The sequence below is a fragment of the Lagenorhynchus albirostris genome, chromosome 17 (genome assembly GCF_949774975.1).
Source record: "Lagenorhynchus albirostris chromosome 17, mLagAlb1.1, whole genome shotgun sequence".
Classification (NCBI taxonomy): Eukaryota; Metazoa; Chordata; class Mammalia; order Artiodactyla; family Delphinidae; genus Lagenorhynchus; species Lagenorhynchus albirostris.
Window position 1 is genome coordinate 73,552,174 of NC_083111.1, and position 13,361 is coordinate 73,565,534.

The 13,361-nt window shown below is 40.8% G+C and overlaps 1 protein-coding gene across 4 annotated transcripts in view; it reads right to left on the reverse strand.

Moving 5' to 3' along the window:
- Positions 1–13,361, reverse strand: part of DNAAF11 (dynein axonemal assembly factor 11) — a 77,931-nt gene that overhangs the window by 4,240 nt on the left and 60,330 nt on the right. For all 4 annotated transcript variants that reach the window (XM_060127632.1, XM_060127630.1, XM_060127631.1 and 1 more), the window contains one exon: positions 2,080–2,165. In XM_060127632.1, the coding sequence (XP_059983615.1) occupies positions 2,080–2,165 (86 nt within the window). The remainder of the gene's footprint in view (positions 1–2,079; positions 2,166–13,361) is intronic.

Below are 13,361 nucleotides of genomic sequence, written 5' to 3' on the forward strand. Positions count from 1 at the left end.
GAGGAGAGTAAGAAGGCAAGCCCAGGAATGGGCTACGTTTTATGGTCCTGCTTCCACCACTCACTTAACAACTTTGCGATCTTGGACAAATTGCTCTATCTCTTTGAACCTCAGTACATTAGGATACGAGGATTTATACTGCAGTTATTTTGAAGAGTAAAGATAGCATATAGCATCATATAGCACAGGGTAGGCACTCAGTACTCAGTAAGTCCACTTTTGAGGAAGTTGTGTGTTTTCCGTCATCGTACAGTGTCACAGGACCACAAGAGTTCACTGGGTCAGTGACCTTCCCCCCAAACATGACCCCATCTGGTCCCAGTGAACATAACTCTCCTTCCCTTCATCTTCTCCCTCTATTCACTCTGTCTCCACAGCATGAGGAAAGGACCACTCAGGCTATGAGAGGGTTGAGGGGCCTATTCCGACCTCCCCGCCCCCAGTTACCGCTGCCTCTGTAGTCCTTTCCCCCAAGCCAACAACCTGCCTGACCTCGTGCCCATGTGCAGCATTTACAGGTGGCTGTTAGGCTAATGGGTTGCCCAGCCAGAAGCTGAGATAATGTGTGTAAGGAAGTTTGTCAGTGATTAAGGAGCACCACAAACAACCTTCCCATCGATAGATTATGAACGGTCATCAGGTGATCCTTTCTCAGTAACGAAAAAGAAAAAGAAAGGCTTTGTGAAAATACTGCAGGAGGTCCTCTTATGACGAATTGTGCTAGGATATCTCTAATCATCAAGTGTAATCACAGTAATGACGGTTTTCCTGGAGTCTTGAAAACCAGCTCCAAACTTTGGCAATGACTTGGTTTCCAATCCCTGTGATTCCTCATAAATTAGATTCGAACTCTTTACATGTGTTTGATGCCGCTGGGGGTTAATTATGACCGTGAAGATTCATAGTAGTTCTAACACCCTTGATTCTCTGTAAATTACACATGTATCTGAAATGGAAATCACTGAGCTGGGAAACATGAGAGTGGCTTTCCAAGGTTAAAAACAGCAACCCGCTTTTCAGAAGGAATTCAACTCCATACCTGTTGTTTAAACAAACCCCGTGTTTGAAAATCTCTACAAAATTTGACAGTTGTCTTTGAATATATACGAATGCCTGATTGCTTGTATTATGCAAGATATAAATATAGTTCCTGTTCAGGTATTTTTATAGTGGCAATTCTAGCATATACATTTGTATCTCAAAGATAGTTTGCCTTGGTCCAAAATAGAGTCTGCCGTCTGGACGGTACGAGTCTGGAAATCACGGCAAGGAGAAGGAGGGTTGAAAGAGCTGGGATGCTCATTCTAAGGAAGAACTGAGAAATAATGAGAGCTTTGTCTGAACTACTCTAAGGATTGTCACTGCTTGTGGGAAGTGGGCTTTGTTCTGGGGTGTCTCTGGGGGCAGAGCTAGAACCTTCAGTTAGGAATCAAAGAGAAGCTTTCAGACACTGGGGGAATATTGAGAATGCCACGAATATTCTCTTGAGAGGGTGAGGATCCTGTTGAGAAGGAAGCTTAAGCCAAGGCTGGAAGGTGACCTATGACTGACAAGAGGGCACACACGGGGCCTCTCGGTCCTTGCAGCCCTGAGGGTTTTGGAATCTATCACGTGACACAGGTCATAAAAGGGAGGCGGTGAGCAGCGTTAGGAGCAGGGCTCAGCAGAGTTGTCCCAACAGGTCACAGCTACATGACCTCCTGACATTCCAAACTCCTCCCTCCCTCATTTTCCTCGTCTGTAAACTGAGGGTAAAAATTGTGAGGATTAAATGCGTTACTATGAGTAAAGCACACGGAATGGTGCCCGATACAAAGCAAGTGCCCGGTCAATGTAGCTGTCGGTGTGGTTATTGCCACTTTTATTATTGTCACCGGAAGCTGGAACCTAAATATACACAGATCTGTTTCTGAGCCCTGCAAATCAAGAGTCTAAGTTTGGGGAATAAACATTAATGTTCATGGTATCAATCCTTTTTGAACTTTCAGTCACTGTACCTACGTGGAAGGTGCATTCTAGGCACCAAATGACAATGAAGAGAACTCTAAGCGAAGTTAAGACGGGCTGAGGGGAGGGCACCTTTTGTTCGTCTTCTCCCTGCTGCTGTCCGGCGTGCTTTTCACTGGCTTTGATGTTCCTTGACAACCTGTGATTATCTCGCCCACCTAAAACAAAAACACAGGACATAGTTAGTGATACATTCTCTCTGATACATCTTCAAAAATATACACTATATATTTTTTAAATGCTAAAACATTTTAATTTCCACTACATATTCCATGAAAGAGTCTGACTTTAAGCCCCTACATGGGGCATGAGAAAGCTCCAATAGTCGCCCTGTATCCATGGGGATGCATGCTAAGACCCCCAGTGCATGCCTGAAACCACAGATAGTACCAAACCCTGTATATAGTATGTTTTTTCCTTTACACACATACCTGTGATGAAGTTTAATTTATAAATTAGGCACAGTAAAATACTAAAAACAATAACTAGTGATAAAGCAGAACAATTATTGCAATATACTGTAATACATGTTACAAAATTGTTCAGATTTAATACCTTTTCCATCTTAACTAAGCACCTATCACTCACTGTGGCCATAAGTTTTGCAATTTGAGGTACGGCGGCAAAACCAGCATGAATTTCTTTTTCCTTCCTCACAATTTCACGGGTAGAAGATTCGTTCATACTGCAGATCTTAATAACCTCAGCATATGCTTTTCTTTCTTTCCTTATTAAGTCAGGAACTTTCACCTTTTCAATTAAAGGAAGCACTTTAAGGCTTCTCTTTCCTCGGTTTCAGTTACCCATGGTTAACAGTCTGAAAATATTAAATGGAAATTCCAGAAATAAACAATTCATATGTTTAAAACTGTGGGCCGTTCTGAGCAGCATGATGAAATCTTGCACCATCCTGCTCCGCCCTGCCCAGAATGTGATGTGAATCATCCCTTTGTCCAGTGTATCCCACCAGTTCCTTAGTCACTTAGTAGCTGCCTTGGTTATCAGATCAACTGTGCTCGGGTTCAGGTAACCCTTAGTTTACATAATGGCCTCAAAGCGCAAGAGTAGTGATGCCATTGGTCAGAACCCCAGAAAGCCTAGCCCATTGTTTATCACATGTATGCTTCAATACATGGACGGTGACTGAGCAAATGAAGCAAGGCATCCTTGTCTGGGGGGACTATAGCATCAAATCTGGGGAGGTGAGTGTTCTTATTGCCCTTGATGGCAATCCGTCTCCTATGCGGTGGTACAAGCAACCGTTGTTTTAGATACTGCGGTTGTATATTTTTCCATCATATTTTATAAAAATTCAATCTGTGTGTGTATGTGTGATTTAGTTCAGTCCCTTCCCACAGACCTCATGGGAGGGCCTACGTGCAATGCAGCAAGGAAAGGTCTGCTTAAACACCACCCGTTCAATCATGTATTGAACACCCGACTAGGGAAAATACCTTTAAGCATGACCAATGGTTTGTGTGATGGCCAGACTTTTGCTGAGACTCCAGAAGAGAAAAAAACAACAACAAATGCCTCATGTACCAAACACAGGAAGTTTCAAGGCTGGAAGAGTTTGTTCAGAAACATCTTTTAAAAGGTATATTCTACATAACAAAAACATGTAGAAGGAAACCATGGAAGAGCGAGCAATGGAAGCCACCAATGCAGTGTTCACTGGATAATTAGAGGAGGTGACTCATGGAAAGGATCGCTCAGTGAAGCATGTTTTTATCATCAAACGAGGTTTGCTTTGGAGGCAGCTAATTCCGAAATGATGTATTTGCTATGTTTTAAAGTCTATTTCATGCCAATTTTACTGCTTTCCATTCATTTCTTGCTGGCCCATGATGTTACATTTTTGGATGTTCATGTACCAGGGTAGGAAGGTTTATGCTATTTTAAAGTGAAAACTGAAACGTTGTTTTTTTTTCTTTTCTCTGATTGAACTAGTGTGATGGGTACAACTATTTCCCCCATGTTCCTGGCCTATCCATAAAGAAATGGAAATGCTTTTCAGTTTCTATCGATGCCAGTTCTGGTTTATTAAGCCACATTAATGTCAAATATGAGGGCAAGGAAAGACGGAGTTGAGGAGACTAAACAGAGATGCCTTGCGGTTGAGGGAGCGGAGGGCGGTAGTAGGCGCTGGGGTAATGAAAGCTGGCACCCTCCTCCTGGGGGGTCTCGGGGGTGAGTGGGGTCAGCAGGACCTCCCTCCGAGAGGCATGGCGGCAGGCTGTCGGGGAGCAGTGCTGTCCAGGAGAATTTTCTGCAATGATGGAAACGTTTCGGGCTGTCCAACACGGGGCCCCAGAGCACTCGCAATGCTGTTAGTGTAACTGAGACACTAAAGTTTTCATTTTATTTCATTTTTAAGTAATTTTAATTTCTACTGACCAAGCCAGAGAGATGGGAACATGACCAGAGTGAGCCCCAAACCTATGCGTGGGCTGCCCAACTCTTCTTTGGGAGTGAAGGTCATCCATCCATACCAGTTACCCCTAATTTATCCGAGGTCCTTGACCACATGGCCTTTTCAGTTCTGGAACTCTCTGCTCCTTCCTTGACATGCCTGGGACCTGGAACTGAGCGTGAGAATCCAGAGCCTGTGTTTCAATCTCTCTGATCAATGTGGGGTGTAGGCTGCTCCCTTAGCCCAACTCGGGACGACTTATCTAAAGGACCACGTGAGCCACAGAGCTTGGGCAGGCAGTGGCTGGGGCCTCTGTCAGGCCAGCAACGCAGCTCAGCTTCTCCCCTTTCCCAGTCCTGCTTCCTCCCCTCCCACAGGTGTGGATCCCCAGGCTGCTCCCCAGCAAATGTTCTGCAAGCGCACCTCCATCTCAGGGTCTGCTTCTTGGGGAGCAGTGGCATCTGAGAGCTTTTTTATTTTTTAATATTTTAATTACATTAAATGAGACCAATGTTACTTAAAATTCATGAAAATGTCAACTTCAAGAAAAAAGGCTTTTGAGCCGAAAGCACAAGTTTTGTATTGCTTCGTGCTATAAATGCGCTGATCAGAATGGGAGCACACGCATAATTAGAGTCTTACAACACCCCATCTCTAACACTGCTATTTGTCCCATAATAAGCTCAGACAAAGATTCTCTGTGTTTATGGAAATGCAAATAGAATCACAAATTTGGAACTTTTCTTCACCAGGAATTTGCTATGTACCAGAATCTCAATGTGTTGCTTATTTTTAAAAGATATTTTCAGCTCATTTAGTTTCAAATGTTCTTTTAAGTTTAAAAGTTAGGGGGAATTAAGAAATCAGCAGTAAGAAAAGTATTAACACCAGCATTCATATTGACACCAAAATTCATCTTAACAACAATATTTATATGAACAGCAGGAAAAACTCTTCTGATAAGAGATCTAATTTTCCCAAGTAGGGACCAAAGTTCAGAATTCCAAGGTACTGAAATAGTAACATGTGGTTTCCCTCTATACCTGCAGCCTAGTGCTACTCTTCCTCTAGAAAACGATGCTCATTAACATCAAACTTCCTATTCACTTGTACAAAGTGTGTTTAGGGGTGACTAATGGGAAAGGTGTAAGGGCCAAAATATGTTTAATAAATTAGACAAAGTGGAGCAAATGGTTTCCTGAATCCATAGAGGGAAATGTAAGCAACTGCTTGGAAATTCAATTGTGGGATAGGCACAAAGGTACAAATTAACATTTTAATAATATTAGGTTATTTTAACGCATAGATTCATGCAATTGAAAGTTGGGAGTGAACGTGGAGGTAGGAATTGAGTCCCCTTTAGTTCAGAAGGCAAATGACCTTTCAAAAGGCTTTCGTGAGAGCTGGTTTTCCAGCCTTGGTTTAAATAGCACCGTGGGATGGAGTTCCTTTACCTCCCTGGGGTAGCAGCCTACACTGAGACCATCTACATTTACCTTAACGTGTACGTGGCTGCTTTACCAACCATTAAAGTTACTAATGCCAAGAAATCCAGACTACCTACGTGAGCTGTGTAAGAATACAGTAAACAGACGTGAGGGAGAGAGACCTACCTCCTAATCCTTATTTTTAGGTTGAACCATAGAAATTACCAACATCTGACTATTTTTTATAGGTTTAAAATTTTTTTTTTTTTTTTTTTTGCGGTACACGGGCCTCTCACTGCTGTGGCCTCTCCCGTTGCGGAGCACAGGCTCCGGACGCGCAGGCTCAGCGGCCATGGCTCACAGGCGCAGCCGCTCTGCTGCATGTGGGATCTTCCCAGACCGGGGCATGAACCCATGTCCCCTGCATCGGCAGGTGGACTCTCAACCACTGCGCCACCAGGGAAGCCCTAAAAAATTTGATTTTATAATTAATTTATTTTTATTATTTTTTATTTTTGGCTGCGTTGGGTCTTTGTTGCTGTGTGTGGGCTTTCTCTAGTTGTGGCAAGCGGGGGCTACTCTTCATCGCGGTGTGTGGGCTTCTCATTGTGGTGGCTTCTATTGTTTCGGAGCACGGGCTCTAGGTGCACGGGCTCAGTAGTTGTGGCACACGGGCTCAGTAGCTGTGGCTTGCGGCCTCTAGAGCACAGGCTCAGTAGCTGTGGCGCACGGGCTTAGTTGCTCGGCGGCATGTGGGATCTTCCCAGACCAGGGCTCGAACCTGTGTCCCCTGCATTGGCAGGAGAATTCTTAACCACTGGACCAGCAGGGAAGCCCCCTGACTATTTTTGACCTAGAAAACCGTGATTTTCCACGGTTTAGCTTAATAGTTATTTACATGAAGTTAAATAAGAATATGTAAACAATCCCTCCATTTCAGATGAAGACTTGCTAGTGGGAAGTTAAAAGAGTGAATGGACAAAGAAAATGGAATACAATGGAAGATATTTGTTACAAAAGAAAATGTAAACAATTGACCTTTTAACTTTTTCTTGTGAATTTCCCCTTGCTTCTTAAATAATAGTATTCAGGACAATGTGAGGTAAATTCCTCTTTCTCTTGGATTTTCATTTTGTATCACAGTTTCAACAATTACCTTCATTAAATCTTCTCAAAGAAATATTTACTGAGTATCTATTATGCACCAAGCATAGGACTGAGCAATAGATATGGAATGATAGATTTAAAAATTATCCCTGGTCATCTCATGAGGAATAAAGACACAAAAGCAATTAAAATACACTAAGAGGGCTTCCCTGGTGGCGCAGTGGTTGAGAGTCCGCCTGCTGATGCAGGGGACACGAGTTTGTGCCTTGGTCCGGGAAGATCCCACATGCCATGGAGCGGCTGGGCCCGTGAGCCATGGCCACTGAGCCTGCGCATCCGGAGCCTGTGCTCCGCAACGGGAGAGGCCACAGCAGTGAGAGACTCGCATACCGCAAAAAAAAAAAAAAACAAAAAAAACCCCAAAACACTAAGAAAGTGCAATTGATAGAAATATGCACAGACTCTACAGAAGCCCAAGGGAGGGAGTCAGACTGGGCAGCGTGGGGAGCAGTGATCAAAGAAGACTTACTAAGGATATGATATTTGATGTGAATTTTAAAGAATAATTGGGAATTTGCCAGAAGATGGAGATTATGAGATGAAGATTATATAAGGAATTAAGAACATTCCAGAGAGAGAAAAAAGCATAAACAAAGACTGGAAGGTAAATGACCACATAAACGAGCACCGGATATTAGGCGGATAATAGCTAGAAATAAGGCTGAAGAACTAGGCAGAGGTCAGATCTTGGGAGACTTTAAGGTGTTTGGACTTTGCACAAGAGGTGATGGAGACTTTTGCAGTATTTTTTTTCAGTGACATAGGTATTCATCTCAGCTGAAAGAGCAACATTCTAAACGCACTTCCTATTTTCATTAGCCGAAGTGCATGATGTTAACAAAAATACTAAGTCCAGTGGAGTGACGGCTTTTGAAAATGTCTCTTTCCTCACTAGATAAAAATATAATTTTATTTCTTTTTCAACTATTATAGTCAAGTTCTCCCCCACCCCAACTCTACTCTGAAAATACTAATGACATACAATCCTGTTAGGAAACTGTCTAAATGTGTGTAATGGCCAGCAAACTGATCGTAAGAACACTCGTAAACTGTTGGCTAATTTAGCTGTTCTTTGGAGCTTTCATTCACCTACAGACTCCAGATATATGCATATTTCTCTAGCTGCCCGCTGACTCTCATGAGGTAGGTTTTGAACTCTGCATTCAAGATCCCTGGGTACCTATACATCCTTGTCAAAGGGGACATTTGCATGAAGTAAAATCCATTATCCACAGCTGCCCCAGCATGGAGGAACACGAATGTTAACATGAAAATTAAAGGGAGATTCTGCTTAAATAGATTCAAGATTTATGAATTGGCTTTTACCCTCTCCAGTCCAGTAGTTTAATGAGGGTGTGCCACGGTGCCAAACTCACAGTACAGGTTTTGAGCCTGTTTGTCGTCCTATCCATTTCTGGCCCTGTTCTGTTTGTTACAGGGAGATGGAACCCTGCAGGCTTCGTTCGTTATCAAGCTTCCCATGTCATCTGGCTTCCAGCTGGGCTTGGCCAATGGGAAGCATTGGCCGGAGGCAGGGGGACCAAGAAAGAGAGACTTCGGGTGCTTCTCCCATGATCTCTATTCACGTGAGCAACTTCTCCAGCAGTGGCAGAGTCTACCCTGTGGCTGCCCAAGGCACCTGCTGCAGGTCTGGCTTCTTCCAGGGGACCCTAGGGCGTGGTTTCTGCCAACATCACCTCCTCCCTCTGTCCTGGGAGTGGTGGTGGCCTGTAATGTTACAAATTTCAAGGTGGTCTTACTCTCCCTTCTTTGGCATCTCAGATCTTCTGCTACCTATGCAGTACATTTCCTGAATTCCTCATATAAATTCCTGCGTAAATTTCCTGTATACATAATTTTCAATACTTAAGTGTTTCCTGATTTTCCATTAGATACTTATTGATTTACTCCATGCTCTCAAACTGCGGGGTGCTTGTTAAAATACACGTTTCCACATCACCTAATTAGACTATGCAGATAGTGGCCTGGGAATCTAGTGTTTTGAACAAACTCTGTCCAGGTGATTCTTAGGATCAGGCAAGTTTTTTTTTTTGTTTTTTTGCCGTACGCGTGCCTCTCACTGTTGTGGCCTCTCCCGTTGCGGAGCACAGGCTCCGGACGCGCAGGCTCAGCGGCCATGGCTCACGGGCCCAGCCGCTCCGCAGCATGTGGGATCTTCTCGGACCGGGGCATGAACCCATGTCGTGCATCGGCAGGCGGACTCTCAACCACTGCGCCACCAGGGGAGCCCCAGGCAAGTTTTGAAAACAGTTTTAGCTGATCCCACGGCTTCTAGCCGTTCTGGATGCAATTCATGTATACAACCCACATTTATGGGATGCCTATAACATCCCAGGAACAGGACCAGGAGCTATGATGCTACAGTGAACCAGAAAAGCATGGTCACTGCACTGATGAAACATCCCTCATCATCACTAAAATGATATACTTTGATCTATAGATGAGAGATAATAATTGTATAATTACACACAGTCATTTAATGGACTGATTTTAGATATTTAGATGGTTTACAATGTCTCATAATTATACTAAGGTGTCTACCTGTATACATTAATTGCTATCATATATCCATTTTATTAGGAGAGTAAAAAATTAGAATTATTAAGTCATAAAGTACTTTTTAAGCTTGATATATGTTGACAATTTTATTTTCGAAAAGATTACATCATCCTCTATTTCCTCTAGCACTTTATTAGAGTACTGTTGAACCTTCACAGGCATGGAATTTTATTGATTGTTTTGCTAGAAAACTGGTAGCGGTTCTGGAAAGGGGAACCAAATAGCTGGGGAAGAGGGATGGAAAGGATGTTTGCTTTACTTGTAAACTTAATACTTTGGAATTTTGTCCTGTAAACACATTATCTACGTATTGTTAAATTATTTAAACAAGGAGGCCATGAGACTGAGGGAACTCTAATACCATAGACGTTTTTGTGCTTCTTTTGTAACTGTGATTTACCTCTTTTCTATTGGGGTTTGGTATTTTTCTGAAACACTTTCATGAATTTATATGTAATACTGATATTATATCTTCTTTGGTCTTTTGTGGTGTTTTTCCTCGGCAATGGGACATGTCAGCATTTGAAAAACTGTATATTGTCTTGTTTATTAGTTTACTGTCTGTTTTCCTGCCACTAAAATGTAAACCCCAGGAAGAATTTCTGTGCTGGGTACATGACAGGCCCTCAAAAATTATTTGTTCAATGAATGAATAAATGGATGAAATATAAATGAACAATAAATGTTTATGAATGGTGGTTTTTGACATACAGCTTTGGTTAAAGTAACCAAAACTATTGCTTTTCCTTCGTGATTTCTGCCATTGTTAGCCAATCTCTGCAGAGAATAAAAGTAAATATTTACCTTACCTCCACTTATATATTTATTTTTATTGAAGTATAGTTGATTTATAATATCGTATTAGTTTCAGGTATACAGCATACTTTTATTTCTTTCTAAAAATATTTTAAAATAATATTTAATTCTTTAATCCATATGAAATTTATTTTGGTATAAGATGTGAAATAAGATGACAACCTGATATTTTCCTAATTAACCAATATCTCCCAATCTTATATAAAAATTAATTTGAAATGGATCATAGACCTAAAGGTAAAAAAGCTAAAATGATAAAGCCCCTAGAATAAAACAAAAGAGAATATCTATGAATCTAAAGATTTCATGGACATGAGATAGGAAGCAAGAATCCAAATAGAAATAAAATAATTCATATTAGCAATAAATCTAAAAACTTCATTTTCTTACTGAATTAAAAATAATAAGCAAGTGATTGGCTGGGAAAAATGTCCAAAAAACACAAGCCGTGATAAGTAGTTTTGGGGTTTCATTCTTCAACTAATATTTATTTGGTACCTAGAAGACAGGTACTATTCCAGACACTGGATGAATCAAGGTCTCTATGATCATGAACCTTACACTTAGATGGCGAAGACAAACCATACAAAACTGAACAAATCAGATCGTTTCTTACAGTGATAAATACTGTCATAACAATAAGCCAGGTAATATAACCGAGAAAGATGACTGACGGAATGTAGCTGGCCACGTTAGCACTGATGATCAGGAAAAGTGCCTGTTTAAAGGAGGCACTTTGTACCACCTGTGTGATACAAAGGAGACAGGCGTGAAAAGAAAAAGTGGGCAGAGTGCACTTAGCAAGAAAAAAACCAACAAGTACAAAAGTCCTGTGGTGGGAAGTGAGGCTATTGTGCTCCAGGAAAGAAAAAAAAGCCAAGTCTGGGCCATAATGAGAAGAGGAAAGTGGAAGAAGAAGATGCTAGAAATGCAGGAAGATGCCAGCTCGTACGGAGACTTCAGGGCCACAACAAGGAAATGTGAATATCGCTCCAAGTGCAACGGGAAGCCATTGGTGGGCTTTAAGCAGAATAAAATGAACTGATTTATGTGTTTAAAATATCACTTTGGCTTCTGCATGGAGAAAGAAAGGGTGGAAAGAACAGAATCAGGGAAAACAGGGAGAGGGCCATCAGAGGTGGTCTGGTTGGGCGATGACACTGGCTTGGACAGGAGTGAAGAGGGAGATGGTGACAAGTGACTGGATTCAGGGTACATTCGGGCAGTAGTGCCAACAAGATGTAGGTTGTGAGGGTCAGAGATATGTCAGGGATGCCTCCTAGTCTTTGACTTGGCCAGCTGGGGAGATGATGGTGCCATTTTCTGAGACAGGAAAGACTGTGAGGCAAAAAGATCTGCAGAAGGAAATCATGGGTTCACTTAACCACTTTAAATTAGTCACGCCAATTACAAATTGGTTTGTCAGTTGGCAGCTGCATGTAAAGGGTCTTTGATTCTAAAGCCTGTATAGTTTGCTAATGTTTACATTTTTAACTTTCCAAGTAATATATATTTTTTATTCCTTTTGTGGTTTAATCGCATTTTAGGACAGTATTTTGAATTTTCCAATTTTATTTGTTGGTTTACCCTATTTCATACACAATTTTATTTCTATTGACTTGTAATTAAATGTAATTTCTATAATTTTTCATTTGGAAATTAAAGTAAACTTTTCATAGGGTTTTGTTAATTATGAAGTTTTTAAATGATCTTAATTATATTATTCAAATAATAAATGGTCCTACATTTTGTTGATCATATCAAAGACAGAAACTGGTCATAAATCTTCCAGTAGAGCTGATTCTGTTGATTTTCCCTATGTTTACAAGAACTTATATTTTAAACACTTAAATAATGTACATCTAATAAATATAAGGCAGTGGATCTTTATTTTATATTATTTTTTGTTACTATAGAATAATCCTGTTCCATTAAATGCTTTTGTGCTTTAAATTTTGTCATCTCTGATATTAATTTTGTCATAACTACTTTAATTTTGCTTGCATTCAGCTAATAGGGCTTTATGCATTCTTTTCTTTATACATTTCCTGTGTCTTTTAGATTCTTGTAAACTGTATAGTGTAACTGATTTTACATCAATTACCTTCCTACAGATTTTCTTTTTTCTTCCTCATGCTTTCCAATTCCATGTAACTGTACTGACTTTTGTTTGCATTTATTTTCTGTAATACTTTGTAATTTACCTATTTTTATTTAATTCTACTCAGTTTCCCTAAAAACATTTATATTAAATGTTAACATGAATAAAGCGTAATATATATATTTGGGGGTTGTGAAATAGAAAATATTTATACGTTTGTTCTCCCCACTCACACTTTTCCAATTTTCACGTTTTAATCTAAGTTGTATAAATCACATTGTTTTCTTCTTGTACCACCTTCACTACTTCTTCCAAGGAAAATAATAACTTTTGGAATCTTTTCGAAATCTTATTCAAAATAATTAAAGCTATTTCTATAAGATTATAGACTTTTAGACTAATACTTTAGGAAGATGACAGTGTCTCAGTAGCCAAGGACTCATGGGTGAGGGATGTAACGGGGACTGGGGAATGAGAAGCCCTCATTAGGTCTTCAGTTCAACGTGACATAGCAGGAAGATATCACAGCCTCAGTTCTAACCTGCAAAAGGATATCTTTAGGTGTCACATCTTCCTTCCACATTCAGTACACATCTTCCTTTTTTTTGCATTTCCAAGACCCTACCATAGGTGCCTAGCACATAGTAGGTACTCATTAAAATACATGGAATATTTGAATGAGTGAATGAATGAATGAATGGCAACAGATTAGAACTAAGAGCAAAGACCCCTGGAGATGCTTATTCCTGCCTATTCTGTCTACAAATGGGGAAGAGACAGGAGTTCCGTGGGCTGCAGCTTCATGCATGCTGGGCTCTGTTGGTGCTGGGTCCAACTAGTGGAGGAGAGA